Genomic DNA, 19087 nt, shown 5'->3' with positions numbered 1-19087 from the left:
GCTTCAGGTCCTCTTCAGTTTCAGCAAGCAGGGTTGTGTCATCCGTGTAACGCAGGTTGTTGATAAATCGTATCTATTATTATTGCTGTTGTCAATGGAGCGTTAATATCTTATCTGATAGTGTAGGTATCCATGCACTGAGAGCTCTTTGATGCCTAAGAGTTCTTGTAACTGACCAGCCTCATAGTGACCTCATGCATGATAGGATCAGACTACTATGACCCACAGGGTCTGAATTAACCGAGAGTCTTTACAAAATGTAAAGTGGCTGCAACAGGGTAGAGGCATTCAACAGAAACAGCACTGAATGTAAGGTGGAAAGAAGTAATAGTTACATAAGCCATGAAGCAGTTGTACAAACAGAGCAAGGAAACACTGCATGGTTTAAAATCAGGATAGGCATCCTTTTTCCATACCTGTTCAGTCTGTATGCTGAGCAAATAATTCAAGAGGCTGGACAATATATAAGAATGTAACATCAGGATCGGAGGAAGACTCACCAGCCTGCGATGTGCTAATGACATAACCTTGCTTGCAAAAAGTGAAAAAATCTTGAAACACTGACTACAGAAGATAAAAGACCACAGCCTTCAATGGGTTACGTATCAGCATCAAGAAAACAAACATCCTCACCACTCGACCAATAGGCAAAATCATGATAGATGCGAAAAAGACTGAAGTTGTCAGTGATTTCGTGTTACTTGAATCCACAATCAACACGCAGAGTAACACCAGTCAAGAAATCAAAAGATGTGCGGCATTGGGTAAATGTGTCCTCAAGGACTTCTCCAAAATCCCAAGAGCAATGGTGTCAGTTTAAAGACTGAGGTGTGTAACAATGAATGAATGGAAATCCAAAGTCTCTGTAAATTTTCATTGAAATTAATAATAATTTTTTTTTTAATTTTAAATGACTGAGATGTGCCTCCTGCAAGCCGTAGTGTTTTCTGTTGCTTCCTATGCATCTGAAAGTTGGACAATGAATAACGATGACTGAATCTATGCCTTTGAACTGTGGTGTTAGCTAAAAGTCCTGAATATCCCATGAATTAAACAAATCTTTCTTAGAGGAAATGCAACCAGAAGGCTCCTTAGAAGCAAGGATTGTGACACTTCATCTCACATACTTTGGACATGTTATCAGGTTGGGCCAATCCTTGGAAAAAGACGTCATGCTGGGAAAAGTGGAGGGTCAGAGGATGAGAGGAAGACTATCAACAAGACAGATGGGCAGTGACTATAATAATGGGCTCAAGCATGACAAAGACCAGGATGATGGTGCAGGATAGGACAGGGGTGGTGCATGAGGGTGGTGCAGGGTGCTGCATGATAGTGGTGCAGTATAGGGCAGGGGTGGTGCATGGTGACAGTGCAGGATAGGGCAGGGGTGGTGCGTGGTGACGGTACAGGATAGGACGGGGTGGTACATGGTGATGGTACAGGATAGGGCACAGATGCTGCGTGGTGACGGTGCAGGATAGGGCAGGGGTGGTGCGTGGTGATGGTACAGGATAGGACAGGGGTGGTGCATGGTGACGGTACAGGATAGGACGGGGTGGTACATGGTGACGGTACAGGTTAGGGCACAGATGCTGCGTGGTGACGGTGCAGGATAGGGCAGGGGTGGTGCGTGGTGATGGTACAGGATAGGACAGGGTGGTACATGGTGATGGTACAGGATAGGGCACAGATGCTGCGTGGTGACGGTGCAGGATAGGGCAGGGGTGGTACAGGACAGGGTGATGCTGCTGCATGATGACCGTGCACGATCGGGCAGCAGTGGTGCACAGTGGCAGTGTAGACTAGGGTCTCTATGAGTCATAGTTGACTCAACAGCACATACAACATAGACTAAGGAGGTAGCTCTGATGTAGTCTGTAGGGAGTTTAGTTGCTAATCCAAAGAGGGCCTCTCTGCCCGTGCAAAGCCACCAGCAGCTCCACAAAAGAAAAATGGGCAGTCTCTTCCTGTGCGACTTACAGCCGCTAAAAACCAGCTGAGTTCGTTCTGACTCAACAGCAAGGAGTGAATATTTATTCATCATTTGCTATGTGTCAGGTGCTGGTCCAAACGCTTGATGATCTGGCAGCATTCATGTTCACAGCATTTTGAAGCCTGCGCTGTTATCTTGGTTTGACAGATGAGGAAACCGAGTCACAGAGGATGCCCAAGGTTACAGAGCTGGTGAGTGCCAGGGCCAGAAGTGGGAGCAGCAAACACCTACATTACATCTGCTCTGCTACTGACACTGATATTGACACAGGCTAAAGGCAGTGTTGTGTCTCTACCTTACAGAAGATGAGACAGCGGCCCAGTGTATTAAACAATGTGCTTCTAGCGAGCAGTAGCCACTCATATATGCTTTGGGACCAGGTCAGTGTTCCAGTAAGAGTGTCCGGTGCAGACCCTGGGAGGATGTATACCCATTTTCCAGGCGCGACTGGCGTTGGGAGAGGCATGCATGAGGGCACAGCCTGAGCAAAGGTTGGCCGCTCTTTTGACTTCTCCGAGTATTGCTGGCTGGAGCTCAGCATCTCTGTTTGTGTCGCTTTCTCTCCTGTCTTCCCTGGCAGGTCACCAAGATGCTGGCCGTGGTGGTGGTCCTCTTCGCCTTGCTGTGGCTTCCCTACCGCACCCTGGTGGTGGTGAACTCCTTCCTGAGCCCACCCTACCTCAACCTTGGCTTCCTGCTCTTCTGTCGCCTCTGCATCTACCTGAACAGTGCCATTAACCCCATCATCTACACCCTCATGTCCCAGCGCTTCCGGGAGGCCTTCCACGGGCTCTTCCAGTGCTGGCTGTTCCGGCCCAAGCTCCCGCCCCAGGAGGTCACCCCCATGTACTACAGAGCCATCCGAGACTGTTCACAGCAGAACTTGGGCTCATAGAAGGAACCAGGGAACATGCTGTGCAGACGGAAGGGGCTCCCAGCACTCCAGGACCAAGGCCCCCTCCCCACCTACTGGGGGGCAAAGGCCCTCTGCACACCTAGGGAGAGCATGGCTGTCAGAGGAGTGGCCAGGACTGCCAGGTAGAGATGCCCAGGTTGTGCACTGCACAACCACAACATCTGAGATTTGTATAGGAAGTAAGGCCACTTCCCAGTTTAATAAATATGTAGATTTAGGAGAGGAGCACCTTTTTATTATTTACTCAAAAGTACCATATGCCTCAGTGGCATTCTGGGTAGGTGGGTGTTTATGGAGGTCAGGTGTGTGTGGGGGGACTCTTAGGGTCTTCTGGGAATCTAGCAATATTAGTATTTCTGCCCTGATAAACCCCAAATGCTGCCTCCTCCTGTGTGATGTTGACAATTGCTGCCTTTGGGTAACATCTAGCTCTGTATCCAGTACTTATACTAGAAGCTTCCCCAGCAGTCACTCAAGGGGGGTGCAAAGGGCAGCAGGACTTTGTGGGCCACTCTCTCCACCTTGTGCACACAAAACCAGAAACAAGATTCCAAGTACGTCTGCCAAAAGTAGTGTCTCTTCAGACTGGTTAAGCTGGTGTACAGGCAAGGATTGCAAGACTCTAATAGAAAGCTGTGCCCATTAGTTAGGATAGGCTGGGTTTTGATGAAGTAACAAAGGATATTCAAAACCCATCAATGGGTTAACAAGACAAAAGCTGACTGTTCCCATCAAGTTGTCTTCCAAGGGCATCTCTTCTTCCATGTTGCAATCCCTAAATCCCAGACCACTTTCATCTGGCATCCCCAAATCTCAAAATGCACCCCCATGATCCTTACAGAAGAGGAAGAGACTCTAGGGGTCCCAAAATGACACTAGAGACTCCAGCCAAGAAGTGACTCATGCCACTTCTACTCAGAACTCATTGGTTGAAACCAATGGCATGCCTGTCTAGTATAGGCAGGGACAAGGTAGGGTAACTTTCCTGTGACCCCAAAGGTAAGGAGAACGAAGGGATGAGCTCTAGAATTCTCTCAGCTAGAGTGGCTGCAATTCCAGGGAACAGAACATCTCCTTGCCCCCTTCCAACTAGTGATATAGCAGGCCCTGGCCCCCAAACCCATTCCCCTGGTTCTAAGGTCTGTTTGTATTACTAAGAATTAAAAATAGTGGTAATTTATCCCTTTATTGGAACTTTCTAGATACCTCAGAAACCACTCACATTTCAAATAGAGGGGAGAATGTTTATTAGACATAGGAGAAGGAAGAGAGTTGTGAAGAACTTTCCACGGGTTCTCTGAGACTTACCTTGTGAGGCTCAGAGGATGCAGCAAGCCAGCTATTTGCATGCCCTGCCGAAGGGCAGACAGAGGGAGCCTGGGGTCAACCTCTCCCTTAAAGGGAGCCTCCCCTGACTACCTTGCTTCTCAGCGTGATCATTCTGTCCTTTCAGCATCCACATGATGGACAACATAGACCCCGAGTATGTGACTCATACGGCCCTGTCTGCATGTGCACCCCCTGCCTCCCTCTGGACATTGTTTCTGTAGCTCCCCATTTATCCAAAAGCTTTCTCCCTTTGTAGAAAGGCCTCAATAAAGTGACAATGACAGTGCAATTGTCTCCTAATAACAAAGCAGAGTGACATCACATTGAATTATCTACAACAAGTGAATGGAAGACTGGAAGGCTCTGCATGCTGGGAAACTCAATACATCTATGAAGGTTCTCTTCTCCCACTGCCTTCTGGCATTTAGACCTGGATGGCACTTGAAGCCCAACATGGCCAATTCCTCCTCTACACTGATCACTTCCAGTCCAGCCCTAAGTCTAAATCTCAGCATCTTCCCCAACTCTTCAGCCCTTTCAATCTTTGCATGCAATTGATTAAGGGTGGATGAAATTCACCCCTTCATCCCCATTCCCTTCTCTTGCTGGTCCACTCTGCCCAAGCCTCCTCACCCACCTACCACTTCTAGCCTCTCCCATTCATGCCCATCTCTCCACAGACTGTCTGTACCATCCAGGGGAACCTTTGTGCAGGACTTTGGCCATGCCATGTTTGGATTCAGTACTCATCCCACCACTACTTAACAATACCATGACCTTAACCAAGTAGTGAATGAGGGTCACCAATTTGTCCCACTTTCCCCAAGACTGTCTCAGTTTTGGCATCAAAGGTTCTGTGTCCTAGGAAACCCCTCAGACCTCAGCAAACTGAGCTATTTGGGCTCCCTGTTGTTAATGGAAACTTAGTTCCCACATTTGTCAAAGGGGAGTTAAAATAGTACTTAACCCACACCGTCTTCCAGAGGATTGACCGTTACAATATATGGAAAGTGCTGAAAGTATACATTAGCCTCCTAAAAATATTTTCTGCATTACATCCCATTGACAGAATCAGTATGAATGGTGAAGAGATTGAGATTGTGAACAGCTTTAGTTTGCTTGACTACACAGTCAACACTCTTGGTACCAGCAGCCAGGAAATCAAGAGACGAATTGCATTAGGAAAGTCATCTGTCAGGGACCTCTCCAGAGTACTGAAGAGCAACGATGTCGGTCTGGAGACTAAGGTGCACCTGATTATAGTCTTCGCAATTGTGTTCTATGAATCGGAGAGCTGGACAGTGACTAGGGATGATAGAGAATTGATGCCTTTGAGCTGTGGTGCTGGAGAAGAGTGTTGGACTGCTAGGAGAACAAACAGGTTTGTCTTGGAAAGAATAAAGCCAGGAAGCAAGTGATTCTGAAGCTTCATCTGACATACTTTGGGTATGTTGCAAGGAGGGACCAGTCCTTGGAGAGGGACATCATATTTGGGAGAGTGGAGGGACAGCCCAGGAAAGGAAGACCCTCAATGAGACGGATCAATTCAGTGATTGGGGTGGCTGGAGTAGGAGTCTTAGAGACATTGAGGTTGGCACAGGATAGAGCAGGGTTTAGGGCTCATGTACATAGGGTCGCTATGAGTACCAAGCAGCTCCACAGCATATAACAACAACAATAACAACAACATCCCTTTCTTTTCCTTCATAATATTCCACCAAATTGGAAACTCTAGAGCTGTTTAAAGTGCCAAATGGACTTCCTCACCATACGGAGCTCCATGACAGACTTCTCCACTGCTGTGTCTCAAAGCCTAGGCCAGTGTCTGCTGGCTGATAAAATAAATGGATTAGAGAATAAAGACTCTTCCGTAAGCCCCTTTGCTAAGACCTGGCTTCTAGTTTGAGAATGCCTTCAGGTGTAGATTGTGATTAATTGTGGCTCTTTGGCTGCTGGTAACACTGTGTCTCTGGCTCACTAAGTTATAAGAGGAGCGTGTTGGATTGAAAGAGCCATAACCCAGGAGACTCCAGAGGTTCATGTCGGAAAGTACTGGCTGGGGGTGGTTGCTTTATGGCATCCATGTCCCAATGAATCAGCTCCACATCCCTGTTGGAATGAAAATGCAAAACTGTGATACGCTTGGAGTAGTCACAATAGTCACAGTGTGAACTCAGGAGTGGACTAGGCAACTGACTAGATCATCATTCAACGGCTGACATCGGCAGCTCTGTAGCCTGGGCGCCACTCAACCCCAGTGGCACAGCTCACAGCACATTCTCAGTGGATGGCGCCCTCTGGAGTTGCGCAGTGCACAACCTTACGGTTTGGAGCAGACCTGAACCAGGAAGGGATATTTTCCCAAGGTAAAAGAGAATGTAGCAGGCAAGGGTGTCAGGAAGACCAATGACACAATTATTGTCACCTACAGATGAGTTGACTAGGGTTAAGAGGAAGGGGATAATTGGCATTATTTGATGTATCTGTAAAGTCTAGTCTTTCCAGGGCTTTCAGACCAATTGTTGCCCACCAGGTCTTCACTTTACAGCCATAAATGATGAGATCTCCTGACCATGCACCATCCCTCATCCTGGGCATCCCATACATATTTTTCTATACCTGTTCAATCTCTATGTTAGGTAAATAATTTGAAATCTGGGCCATATGGGGAAGAAAGTGCATCAGGATCAGAGGAAGAAGACTCATAAACAACCTGCTTAATGCAGATGACACAGACTTGCTTGCTGAAAGTGAGGACTTAAAACACTTGCTTTAGACGATCAAAGACTATAGCCTTCAGTATGGATTGCATCTCAACATCAAGAAGACAAAAATCATCACCACTGGACCAACAGGCAACATCATGATAGTTGGAGAAAAGATAGAAATTGTCAACTATTTCATATTTCTTGGATGCACAATTAACCACGTAATTAACAATTACAATCCATTAGAAAATCAAAAGATGTGTTGCAATGGGAAAGCCAGCAGTCAAGGACTTCTCTCAAGAGCTGAAGAACAAGGATGCCAGTTCAGACTAAGGTGCATTGATTCAAGCCACAGAAGAAACAATGCCTTTGAGTTGTGCTGGAATAAAGTAGTAAGTATCCCAGGAACTGTCAAGAGAAAAACCAAATATGTCTTGGAAAGGGTGCAGTCAGGGTGCTTCTTAGGGGGAAAGGTGATGAAACTTTGTCTCATATACCTTGGGCATGTTGTTGTTGTCATTAAGTGCCATCGAGTCAAAGGTGACTCATAGCAACCCTATGAAGGAGAGTCCTCAACGCTTGGGTGCCTTTCATCCTCTCTCCAGGTTCATAGGTTTCCGGAGGCGAGCTATTACAGAAGTGGATCACTTTGGGCATATTGTTAGGAAAAGATCATACTTGGAAAAGTGGAGGGTCAGTGAAGGAGGGGAAGACCCTCAATGAGATGGATTAACGTGGTGATTGTAACAATGGGCTCAGATGTGGCAGAGATGATGAGAATGGCACAGGATAAGGCAGGGTTCAGATCTGATGTTCCCAGGGTCACTTTAAGTCATAATTGACCCCATTTCACCTAACAACAACAATTACAATTCTGCCACCTAGTGGCCATATTGGTCATTCCATTATCCAATGTCAGCTTGCCTATTAAATATTAAAACAAATATATGCACAGTACCCCATTTTACTTCTTCTAGAAACTTTCTTCTAGGTTGTATAACCCTGGTCTGGGCATTGCTGTACAGAGGTAACTCGTGGTGGCTGGGAAGCTGAGCACTGTGACACTGATGTGTCAAATGTGATAATGGTTACCCATGGTGGACAGTGTTTGGTGGAGCTCCCCAATTAAAACAAGCTTGGAAGCAGGAGTGGCATCCACTTCAGAAACAGCTTGCCTCTGGGAACCCTATAAATCTGGAGAAAGGATGAAAGTTATAGAAGTGTTCAGGTCTTGAATTCATAGGGTCGCTATGAGTCACCTTCAACTCGACTGCACTTAACAACAACCACTGTATTTTTCATTTTTTTTTATTTTATACTAGCTTATTTACAAAGTTTGTACGCATTGTTTCTCACACTGGATCTTTCCCATTTCCTACACACACACACACACACCCATCAAATTGTGCAACCCTGTGATTATTAACCCCTCCCTGCCCATCCTCACCCCTTTGCTCTACCCATCCCCACCCTTAGTACCCTATATTTTAGATCAGCTTAGAGAGAAATTGGGCAGAAAAGTACAGACAATTCCTACATACTCCATTTCCACATTTCTCTCCAATTAGCATCTTACATTTGTATGGAACACTTGTTACAATGAGCAATAAATAATAAATGAAGTTAATCATTTACATTAGGGTTCATTCTGTGTTGTACAAGTTCTGTTGGCTTTGACAAATGAATAATTCACATATGCATGATGACAGTCTCATGAAGGGCAATTTCACTGCCCTTGAAATGACCCAGGCTTCACTTTTTCATCCCCAGTCCCTCCCCTGGATTCATAGCAGCCACTGATGACGTCATTGTCTCTATGTGGTCATCCTTAGGCACCATCAGGTCAGTTCCTCCGGTTGTCCAGTCCTGTGCCGTCCTCACACTCACGTTTGTGCTCACTGCAGCAGCCACGGTGTTGTCCCATCTCCTTGAGAGTCTGCTTCCTTTTTGCAGATTCTCTGCATTGCAAAGCATGATGTTCTCTTCCAGGGCTGGTCCCTCCTCGTAGCATGATCAAAGTATGCAAGCCTGTCTCCCGTGCTTGCTTCTAGGAGCATCCTGGCAATACTTCCGACAACAAAATGTGTTTCTGACAGTCCATGATATGTTGTTGTTGTTAAGTGACATCAAGTCATAGACGACTCACAGAGACCCTATGAACCAAAGGCCTAAACACCTATATAACTTTCATCATTTCTCCAAGTTCATAGAGTTTCTGGAGGCAAGATATTTCAGTAGTGGATGCCACTCCTGCTTCTAAGCTTGTTTTAATCCGGGAGCTCCACCAAGCACTGTCCACCATGGTCAACTATTATCGCATTTGACACATCAGTGTCACAGTGTTGAGCGTCACAGCAACTACAAGTTACCTCTGTACAACAAACGGACAGACCAGTGTTATACCACTTAGAATAATGTTTGACCAAAAACAATTAAAACCAGGCCTGAGAGCCACAAATTAAAATCACCCACCTTTGGCTTGGTAGAATCACGTTCTGTCTACTAGGCCAACTGAGCTCTCTCGTCGTTGTTGTTGTTGTTAAGTACCATCAAGTTGTAGACAACTCATAGCAACATGATATAGTCAGTATTTTTTTGCCAACATCATAATTCAAAGGCATAAATTCTTCTTCACTCTTCCCTATTAATTGTCCAGCTTTCATATGCATATGAGGTGAGTGAAAAGCACCATAGCTTGGGTCAGGCACACGTTTGTCCTCAAAGTGATTTCTTCCCTTTGTAATAACTTTACAGAGGTCTTTTCCCTCGCACTTTCTCTATTACAATACATTGTTTCATTTCCTGTCACTTCCATGGTCAGAGGAAGACTCATCAACAACTTGCATTATGTAGATGGAACCTTGCTTGCTGAAAGTAAGGAGAACTTAAAATACTTACTACAGAAGATCAAAGACTACAGCCTTCAATACGGTTTGCATCTCAACATCAAGTAGACATAAATCCTCATCACTGGGCCTGTGGTCAACATCATGAGAGACGGTGAAAAGAAGACTGAAATTGTCAACAATTTCATCTTACTTGGATCCACAATCAACAACACCCTTAGTACCAGCAATCAACTTCCCTCACCGCCCCCATCAAATTGTTCAATACAGTGATTAATCCCCTCTTCCCCCTGTACATCCACATCCCTCTGCTTCCAGCCTCTCCCACCCCTCCTGCATCCTTATAGTCCTTTTTACAATAACGGTCTTATACAATATTTATCCTTGTGGGACTGAGTTAGTTCACTCAGCATAATGCTCTCCAGTCCCTCCCAAGTTAGGTAATAATTTACAAAGTTATTGCTCCTGCATGCTGCATAGTATTCCATTGTGTGGATGTACCATAATTTCTCAATCCATTCGTTTGTGGTTGGACATTTGGGCACACCTCTTTACCATCAAACCCCTAGTACCTAAATTTCCCATTGCTCTTGTATCAAACTCCACACTTTGTGTGAATTAGAAATCCTAGTTATGCTGCTGAGTCAAAAGCAGTTCGAATTCACAAGTGGCTGAGCGGAAGAAAGTGGGGACATCTTCTCACTTGCAATTTAATCTCTGAAAACCAGCTAGGAGGCTGTGCAATGCGTCAGCAATGAGTTAAGTGCTGGTATAATCCATGGTGCGGTTAAAAAAGGCCCAGCAGCTCTGGGTATTTGCACCTACAAGCATCCATATGGGAACACGGGATTTACAGTCTCAGAAACCCACACCGGAGTGCTGAATCCAAACCTATTTGGTTCTGATCTCTAGTTGGTCACCTATGTAAGTCTTCTATCATCGTGTAAAAAAACACCTCAAATTTAAGTGATCTGAAGCAATAACTGCTGAAATGTTTTCGTTTCTAATCTGTACTTCCCAGGGAGCTCCAGTGGCCTAGGGGTAAGAACCTGTATTGCAATCCCAAAGGCACGTAGTTCAAATCCACTCCATCTGCAGGAAGAGGATGACCAATTTATGATCTGTGAAAATTCACGGTCAGCTATGAGTCATTTCCAACTTGATAGCACACAACAATCTATCCTTTCCAGATAAACGACACTCGCAGTGACCTTCCTGACATCAGGCGCTGTGCCCATCTTTCTCCAAAGACCCCAAGACCTGCCAGTGGATCTTAACACCCAGGCACGCACAAGCCTTAGGGCTAGCAGCGTGCAATTCGCCAGGGTGGACAGTGTTGGAATGGAAGATCACTAGGCTGTAAGTCTCAGCGTGAGTTCGGTTCCTAATTCTAAAAAGTTATGAAATCCAATCAAACCATTCAGCCCGATGATAAACCCAAAATTCTTAGGAAAAGGATTCCTAAGCCCTGTGCAGCAGCCACAGTGCCTTCTGGGAAATGTAGTGTCCGAGGGTAACCGACCGTGGCCGAAAGCAGCCGACCGTGGCCGAAGGGAACCGACTGTGCCCGAAGATAGCCGAATGTGCCCGAAGGTAGCCGACCGTGCCCGAAAGCAGCCGATCGTGCCCGAAGGTAGCCAACTGTGCCCGCAGGTAGCCGACCGTGCCCAGACAACCCGCGGCCGGGTGTCTCGGAGTGCCCTGTGCGCATGCGCTTCCGCCCGGGCTCTGCGGGCTCTTCCAGGGGAGGGTCTTCCAGTCTCGGGAGCTGCTGTTCTTGCAGTGACCTTGGCCGTACGCAGAGCTGGAAGCAAAGTGGGTATTCGGGCAAGTTAGAAGAAAGGTTAGCTGGGAGCTCCAAGGAGTCGGGGGCCCGAAGGAAGGCTGGGTCGGGGTAGAGCTGGGTCGGCAGACGGTGGTCGCGTGCCAGGTTCGCATCCCTTCCGAGGAAGACCCCGCCGTGGGCATCGACCTCGGAGAAAGACAGCCAGGCACGTCTGGCCACCTGACCTGCAGGCTCCACGGTGGCCTCTGCCCTAGGCCACCCTTTACCTGGAACAGGTGCTCTGTGAGGGTGAAGGCTTCAATCATGATACCACGCGATCTGCAGCAGATCTGCACGCTGCCGGGCTTGGAAAGAAATTACCAGAGGGCGGGGGGGAAAGACACACGTTTGTTACAAGAATTATATTAGTTAGGGAACTCTGGGAATGTAGTCCACAGAGTGTCACTAACTCAAAGGCCACACCTCTCTGGAAGTCCAAATCCACCTTGCCGCTCCGTGTGACTTACAGCTTCAGAAAACCCAATGACAGGTTAGCTGTGAGTCAGTTGCGAGTCAGTGGGTCTGAGGGGTTTTGTTTATTTGTTTCTTTGATGATTGTAGTTTTTTACTAGGTTGTAAGGGTGTGATTTTTGAGGGTTTTTTTTTAAGACTGTCAACTCCAGTGGAAGGCAGTGGGCAGGGTGGAAATAGGGTTGGAAAACACATATCAGTGGGGAATTTAGAGACATAATTGAGGCTTCTAGACTTGTTTGCCTCCTGCAAAGTTACTTGCGTCTAACATATTAATGTGTTCTTGTCAGACATTTTGAATTTAAGGTGATGGTACAAAAGAATCTAATGTTTGACTATTTTATACATTAATGACATGTTCAGCACCAATGAATGCTGAGGTGGAGGGGACAGTAACACTGGCAGTGCTGATTAAGGTCATTTGCGCCCATGTAGCCAGACCACAAATGTAGTGGTTTGGCTATTGTTGTTGTTGTTGTTATGTGCTGTTGAGTCACTTGCGACTCATAAGCAACCCTATGTTCAACAGCCCTAAACTCTGCTCTGTCCTGTGCCAATCGCACTGTCTCTGACACTCCCATCCCGATTACCCTAGTCACTGAATCAATCCACCTCCTAGAGGGCCTTCCCCTTCTTTGCTGTCCCTCCACCCTCCCAAGCATGATGTCCCTCTCCAAGGACCGGTCTCTCCTTACAACATGTCCACAGTATGTCAGACGAAGCCTCAGAATCCTTGCCTCCAAGGAGCCTCCCGGTTTAACCCTTTCCAAGATGAATCTGTTTGTTTTCCTAGCAGTCCATGGTACCCTCAATACTCTTCTCCAGTACCACAGAGTTTTGGCAGTTAAGTAACAATATTGTTCTTGTCTGCCATGGACTTGGAACTGACTCAGAGCTGACCCTCTAGTGGGTTTTCAGAGGCAGTAAATCACATGGGAGGAGACTGCCCATCCTTCTCCCACACAGCACCTGGTGGATTTGGACCTGCTTATACCTTTGGGATCTTTTTGATTGCAATTCAGTTTCTTACCACTAGGCCTCCAGACCTCCCTAAGTAACAATATAGTCACTTTTTTCCCCCTCTTTCTTTTCATACTGTCAACTTTCACATAATGGCCTGGTCTTTGGAAGCTAATAATGGTGAGGAGGAGGAGTGGCTGTGTAGCCTCACACCTCATTAGCCTTGATTAGATTTTTAGGAAAGGTCAAGTCACCATAAGGCAGAATCTTGCAGCCCCAGTGCAAGCTGCAGCTTATGTGAACCTGACCTCCAAGCAGAAGGCCTGAGTGTCCCTAAACAATACCAGTCCAGCTGAAGACAAAACAGAAGGTCTCAGGAGCAAAAATAGGAGCTGGAAGAACTTATTCCTGAGCTGGAAATTTATCATAGAATTTCTAAGCCAAACCAGGAGAATCCCAGAGAGGAGCACATTGGCAAGTTTCCACACAAGAATTCTCTTCTCCAGTGTGAGCCTGGTGATGTCAGCAGATTGTGAGACCCGTTATTACATGGCTCAGCAAAGCCTCCATTTCACTTGCAGAAGAAAAATATGAGCTGCAATTAAAGGAATTGGCAGGATGAAGGTTTGATGGGAAGATACATCGTAAGAAGACTTGCACAGGTTTTGTTTGGAAGGAAAAAATTCGTTTTCCATCACATCCTGAAATACATAATAAGTGTCAATAATCTTCACTATGCTTTTCTGTTTATATTGAGCTGTTCTCAAAACATGTCCATCTCCAACTTGATATTTATTGAGTTTCTTTATATAATCACACATAGCGGTAAAGGAAAAGTCTTTAAAGATCGTTTCGTTTTGCCTGTTTCTGAAAAGGGAGCTCTAGTGCTATAGTCCTAAGGGAGTTTCGCTTCTCCCCCAAGGCTGAGCCTCTGGCTGTTTGAACACACCAGCGGGTCTGGGGAGAAAGATGGGCAATCTCTTTTGTAATTTGCAGCCATGAAAACCCAGTGAAGGATAAGTCCGTTCTGACTCAACAGCATTGAGTGAATTTCTTAGTTAGGACATAGATGGATTGATGGTAAGGGTCCAACGCCATACTGTTAGTGACAGCACAGAGTTGAATTCTGCTCTCTTGATTCTAGTCGGGTCTGCCTGTGTACAGTACCACATTTAAGTAAAAACACATTACTTAGTAAAAGAGCCTCTTGTGAAACTAGAGCTAAGGGAAAATAAGCAGTAATAAGATAATGAAACATCTTCAAGCTCTTCCATGGCAGAATACCAACCTTTCCCCCTGTCAGTACGATTTTGGTCCCAGAATCAAATCAAATGTGAGGATAGTGGCCCAAAGCTTGGATATTCTAGTTTTTCTAAGCCAGTATCCTGTCACTGACCCCAAAGGTTATTTGTAACATTTTCACAATGGCACAGTTACTCAGTAATTCAGTAGAAAACATTTGTTTACATTCACTCTGTGTGGTAAGATTTATGTGATCATTTCAAAATAAAAATGGACAAGTGCATATAGCCCCTCAGCAGTTTACTTTCTGTAACTTCAGATGGGTAAAGGGCCATTTACTTACATGGGTTTGTGGATGTCTTGGCAAGTACTTCTAAAAATGTTACTGATTCTCATGATTCCCTCCTCATTCTTCCTTACCCAGCTCTGGCTTCTCCATCCTTGACCTTTCCCAAGAGCATCTGAAAAATGAGCAAATCTCAGGTAAGTAAGTTGCTTAGGGGTTTACTTCCCACATTTTACAGAAGTTTTCAAAAGATCCGTAAGAACTTGTATGGTCAAATGAGATAAAAGGAACATGTAAAATTCAGCATCAGAGAAAGGAGCAATTCAGATCAACACTGGAAACATATGGATTCCGACATCACATTCATTTAGAATCATTCAGGTTGAGATCGAATGGCCCAGGTAATATCAGGTAAGTGTTACACTGGCCAGTAAATAATGTTCTTGTTACTAGTGTCCAAATGTGCTCTTAGGTTCTCTTTGAAGGATTGATGCAGAATGCACCCTTGCCAGATATATTTGTGGAAGAAACACAGTAGGTTTCCTATGACTTCTGTACCCAGGCAAAGCGTCAAAATCATAGGCGATCAGTTCATTCTCTTCTTTTTTTTTTTTAGTTCATTCTCTTCTGAGTATACATCATTCTTATAGTTCTCATTGATCAAAAAGCAAACTTAGAATAACAGACTGTGTGTTCCTCAAATAATTTAAACTACTTCAGCCAGGCCATTTTTGTTAATTATTTCGTTGTTGCAATATATCTTTGTCAATGTGTAACACGTTTGCCAATTCAACATTTTTTACACCTACACTTCAATGAGCTGTATGTACTTTAATACTATCAGAAGACATAATGCCTTAGGAAAGTCTGTTGTTGGACCCCTCTACAGAGTACAGCGGAGCAGTGATACCCATTTAAAGACTAAGGTAGGCCTTAATTCAGGCCATGGTCTTGTCAGTCACTTGCTGTGCATCTGAGAGCTGGACGGTGAATAACGATGCCAGAAGAAGAATCAGCGCCTTTGAATTAATGGTGTTGAGGAAGAGTGCTGAATATCCCACCAGTTGCCAAAGGAAGAAAACACCTAGGTCTTGGAGAAAATGCAGCCAGAGTGTTGCTTGGAGGCCAGGATGGTGAAGCTTCATCTCACACGCTCTGGGCATGTGAGACATTAGGAGTGGCCATTCTTTGGAAAGGGACATCGTGGTTGGAAAGGCGGAGGGATGGTGAAAGAGAGGAAGACCCTCAACCAGGTAGAATGACACAGTGACAATGGCAATAGGCTCGAGTGTGTCAGAGATGGTGAGGACAGCACAGGACTGGATGGGGCTCAGATCTGCTGTTCACAGAGTTGCTGTGAGTCATACTCGACTCAGTGGTACAAAACAACAACAACGTCATAAGAGTAAACAGTTCCTCCCTAACTTGACCATTAGGTCACTTTCCATTTTTCTCGAGTAGGTCTCTCAACCTGGCTCTCTAGAAGAGCAAAATAAGTGAAAGATGTGTGTGTGCACGTCCACATGGGTGGTGCTCACACATACACACACACACACACACAGAGGATTGCATCACTTAACATCCACAGCATATACTGTTTTCACAGTATGTGAACCATGTCATGTGATGTGCTCACTGTGGCTTTGTAATATGTATTCCCACAGCATCAAATCATATCATACCTGAAGTCACAGCCTCTGTGGAGCTTCAGGCCTGCACCCAAGGGGCACTGCTCTGCAGCTCTGCCCTCCGTCTGCTTTTCTCCATGGCATAGTGTTCCCACTGGGGAGAGGGCAGAGCAGTGCTTACTCCTGACAGGTGGTGCTGGTGCCCCTCCGCCCTCAGCAATCAACAGTGGTGGAGACTAGATCCTGGACTCAGAGCGAGGGCCTGCAGCCCCAGATGAGGAAGGGCTTCGTGTTGGAGAGGCCCACCTCTGCTCACAGGATGTGAAAAGGAGTCTTGGGTGTGTACACACTCAGGGGGCCTAGGGGAAGATGGTGGCTATAGGGAATGGTCAAGAGTTCCCACCTGCCCCGGCCCCCATCAGTCTTCAGTCACCAGGGACACTTTCTGGAGCCCACCACCCCGAGGCCCTGCTTCACCTCCATGCCCCTTTCCAGCCGTGAGGTGCTTGCCCAGCCACCGCTAGGAGTTGTCTTCAGTTTCAGGGTTCCTGTGATATTTAGGAAGTGAGGATTGAGTAAAACGCTTCTTAGCTCCATTCTGAGTAAAAACCAGACAAAGTGTCACCAGCCATGTGTTCCACTGCAAGGTGAGCATAGACCTGAACTGAGGGGTGCTGAAGGACCTGCTGAGATCGCTCCCTAAAAACCCAAGAAAGGGGAGAGCTTTGACCCAGAGGTTAGTATGGAATGGCCCACAGGCCAGCACCCCCATCCCAGTGCAGAAGAGATCTACCTGGGACATGACGTCATGTTCCTGCCATAGGGAGCCTCAACGCCAGTGGTGGCCCCAAACAGGGAGGCTTGGGCCTTGATCTGGGATTTATGGGCTGATAGGGCCTTGCCAGAGGCAGGAGGCCACACTGCTTTGAGACCTGTAGCAAGGGCTTTGAGCATAACTCCTCGCAACCGGAGCTGCAGCACATCCACACGGTCGAAAAACCCTACTCTCCTCATGAATGTACTCAGAAGTGGTCCAGCTTCATTTAGCCCCCTTGGATCCACATAAGGGAAAAGACATTTCTGTGTGACTCCAGCCTGGTGACAGCTCCAGCCTTGCACATAGGTAAAGAGCCAGCTCCATGCAGCCTGGTCAGAAGGTGTCATCAGGAACTGAGCGCACATCATGCACCAGCACGTCCACACAGGTGAGAGGACTGCAGATGCCATGAGAACAGCAGGGCCTGCCATGGCCACTCCTGCTTCTCCGGCCCTGCAGACCCACGTGGGTAAGAAGTCCTTTACCTGCCAGGGCCTGTTGTGGCCTCTCCACCTTCTGGATCTTAGACTTGTTTTCATTCCCTTCCACTCAACTTTGAATTTGTAAATGAGTAATCTACGATCAGTTCCACTTTCAGCCCCAGCTTTCTTCTCACTGCACCTATTTACCTATTTCACTGTCTCTTTCCATAGGATATAATCATTTTGATTCATGTATATTCCATCAGCTGAGGCCCATGTGTATATTGAGTCAGACTTCAACTCAAAGTAACCCAGTCAACAGCAGATTAACTCCTTGCTAAATCCTGCGCCACCCTCACATTCTCTGCCATGCTCAAGTTCATTGTTGCGGTCACTGTGTCAGTCTGTCTCCCTGAAGGTCTTCCTCTCTTTTGAAGACCATTTACTTTCCCCAGCAAGGTGTCTTTTTCCAATATTTGGTGCTATCTGACACACATTCCTCAAGTCTGTGAGATGAAGTCTCAACATCCTTTCTTCCAAGGAGCATTCTGGTTGCACTTCCTCCAAGATGGATTTGTTTGTCCTTTTGACAGTCCAAGTGGTAGTCAGTACTCTTCACCAACAAAAAGCATCAGCTCTTCTTCGGTCTTCTAATACACTGGCCACTTTATTCAAAGCCATGGGAAAATTCCATAGGTTGGGTCGGGCCCACCTTAGTCTTTTAGTGACATCTTTGCTCTTTGTCCCTAGAGGTGACCCTACAGCTCTTTGTCACAGAGAGGTCCTTAGCAGCATATTAGGGAACTCTGGTGACCTAGTGAGTAGTGAGTTGTGTTGCCAATCCAAAGGCGCTGGGTTCAAATCCACCACCTGCTCTGCAGAAGAAAGATGAGAAATCTCTTGTGTAATTTACAGTCTCTGAAAACCCATTGGAGTCAGTGAAAGAAACTTTTTTAAAGAGAAAAGTGAACTGAAGGAGGGGGGCGGGTAGGGAGGAAAATGTGCAACAATAAATGAATGGGAATCTGAATTTTCTGTAAACTTTAGTTAAAATGTCAATTAAAAAAATATCCATTATGGTAAGAAAACAAACCCAATGGAATGTCACCCGTGAGTTGTGTCCAACTCAATGGCAGTGAATAGCAACAACAAAGCAGCACATTTTGCCAGTGCAGCACCTTTCTGGACTGCTGATACCAGGTGCGTTGATTGTGGAGCCAAGTAAAATGAAACAATTGACAACTTCAGTCTTTTCTTCATTAATCATGAGTTTTTCTCTTGTTGGTCCAGTTGTGAGTATTTTTATTTTCTTGATGTTTAGATATAATTCATATGGAAGGCTTTGGTCTTCCATAAGTCTTTTCACATAAAGCAAGCAAAAAATGTGTCATCTGTATAGTGTAGGTTGTGAATGAGTTTTCCACCAATTCAGATGCCAAATTCTTCTTCAAATAATCCAGTTTAGGGGAGCTCTGGTGGCCTAGTGGCAAGAAGCTGCAACTACAATCCCAGAGGTGCATGGTTCGAATCCACCAGATGCTCTGCCGGGGAAGGAGGGGCAATCTCCTCCTGTACCAGTCAGATCTGATTTGACGGTACACGCACACAAAAACAATAAAAAAAATCCAGTTTATCAAATTATTT

General features: G+C 45.9%; 1 protein-coding gene across 1 annotated transcript in view; it reads left to right on the top strand.

Moving 5' to 3' along the window:
- LOC102865051 (thyrotropin-releasing hormone receptor-like) overlaps positions 1 to 2888 on the top strand; it is a 6987-nt gene extending 4099 nt beyond the window's left edge. The window contains exon 2 of the mRNA XM_006881743.1: positions 2574 to 2888. Within this exon, the coding sequence (XP_006881805.1) occupies positions 2574 to 2888 (315 nt within the window). The remainder of the gene's footprint in view (positions 1 to 2573) is intronic.
- The last annotated feature ends 16199 nt before the right edge of the window (positions 2889 to 19087 follow it).

The sequence above is a fragment of the Elephantulus edwardii genome, unplaced genomic scaffold (assembly GCF_000299155.1).
Source record: "Elephantulus edwardii isolate Elephantulus edwardi_28Jun2011 unplaced genomic scaffold, EleEdw1.0 scaffold00015, whole genome shotgun sequence".
NCBI classification, from domain to species: domain Eukaryota; kingdom Metazoa; phylum Chordata; class Mammalia; order Macroscelidea; family Macroscelididae; genus Elephantulus; species Elephantulus edwardii.
The sequence above is the reverse complement of the archived record's forward strand: the minus strand, read 5'-3'. Positions and strand labels throughout refer to the sequence as shown.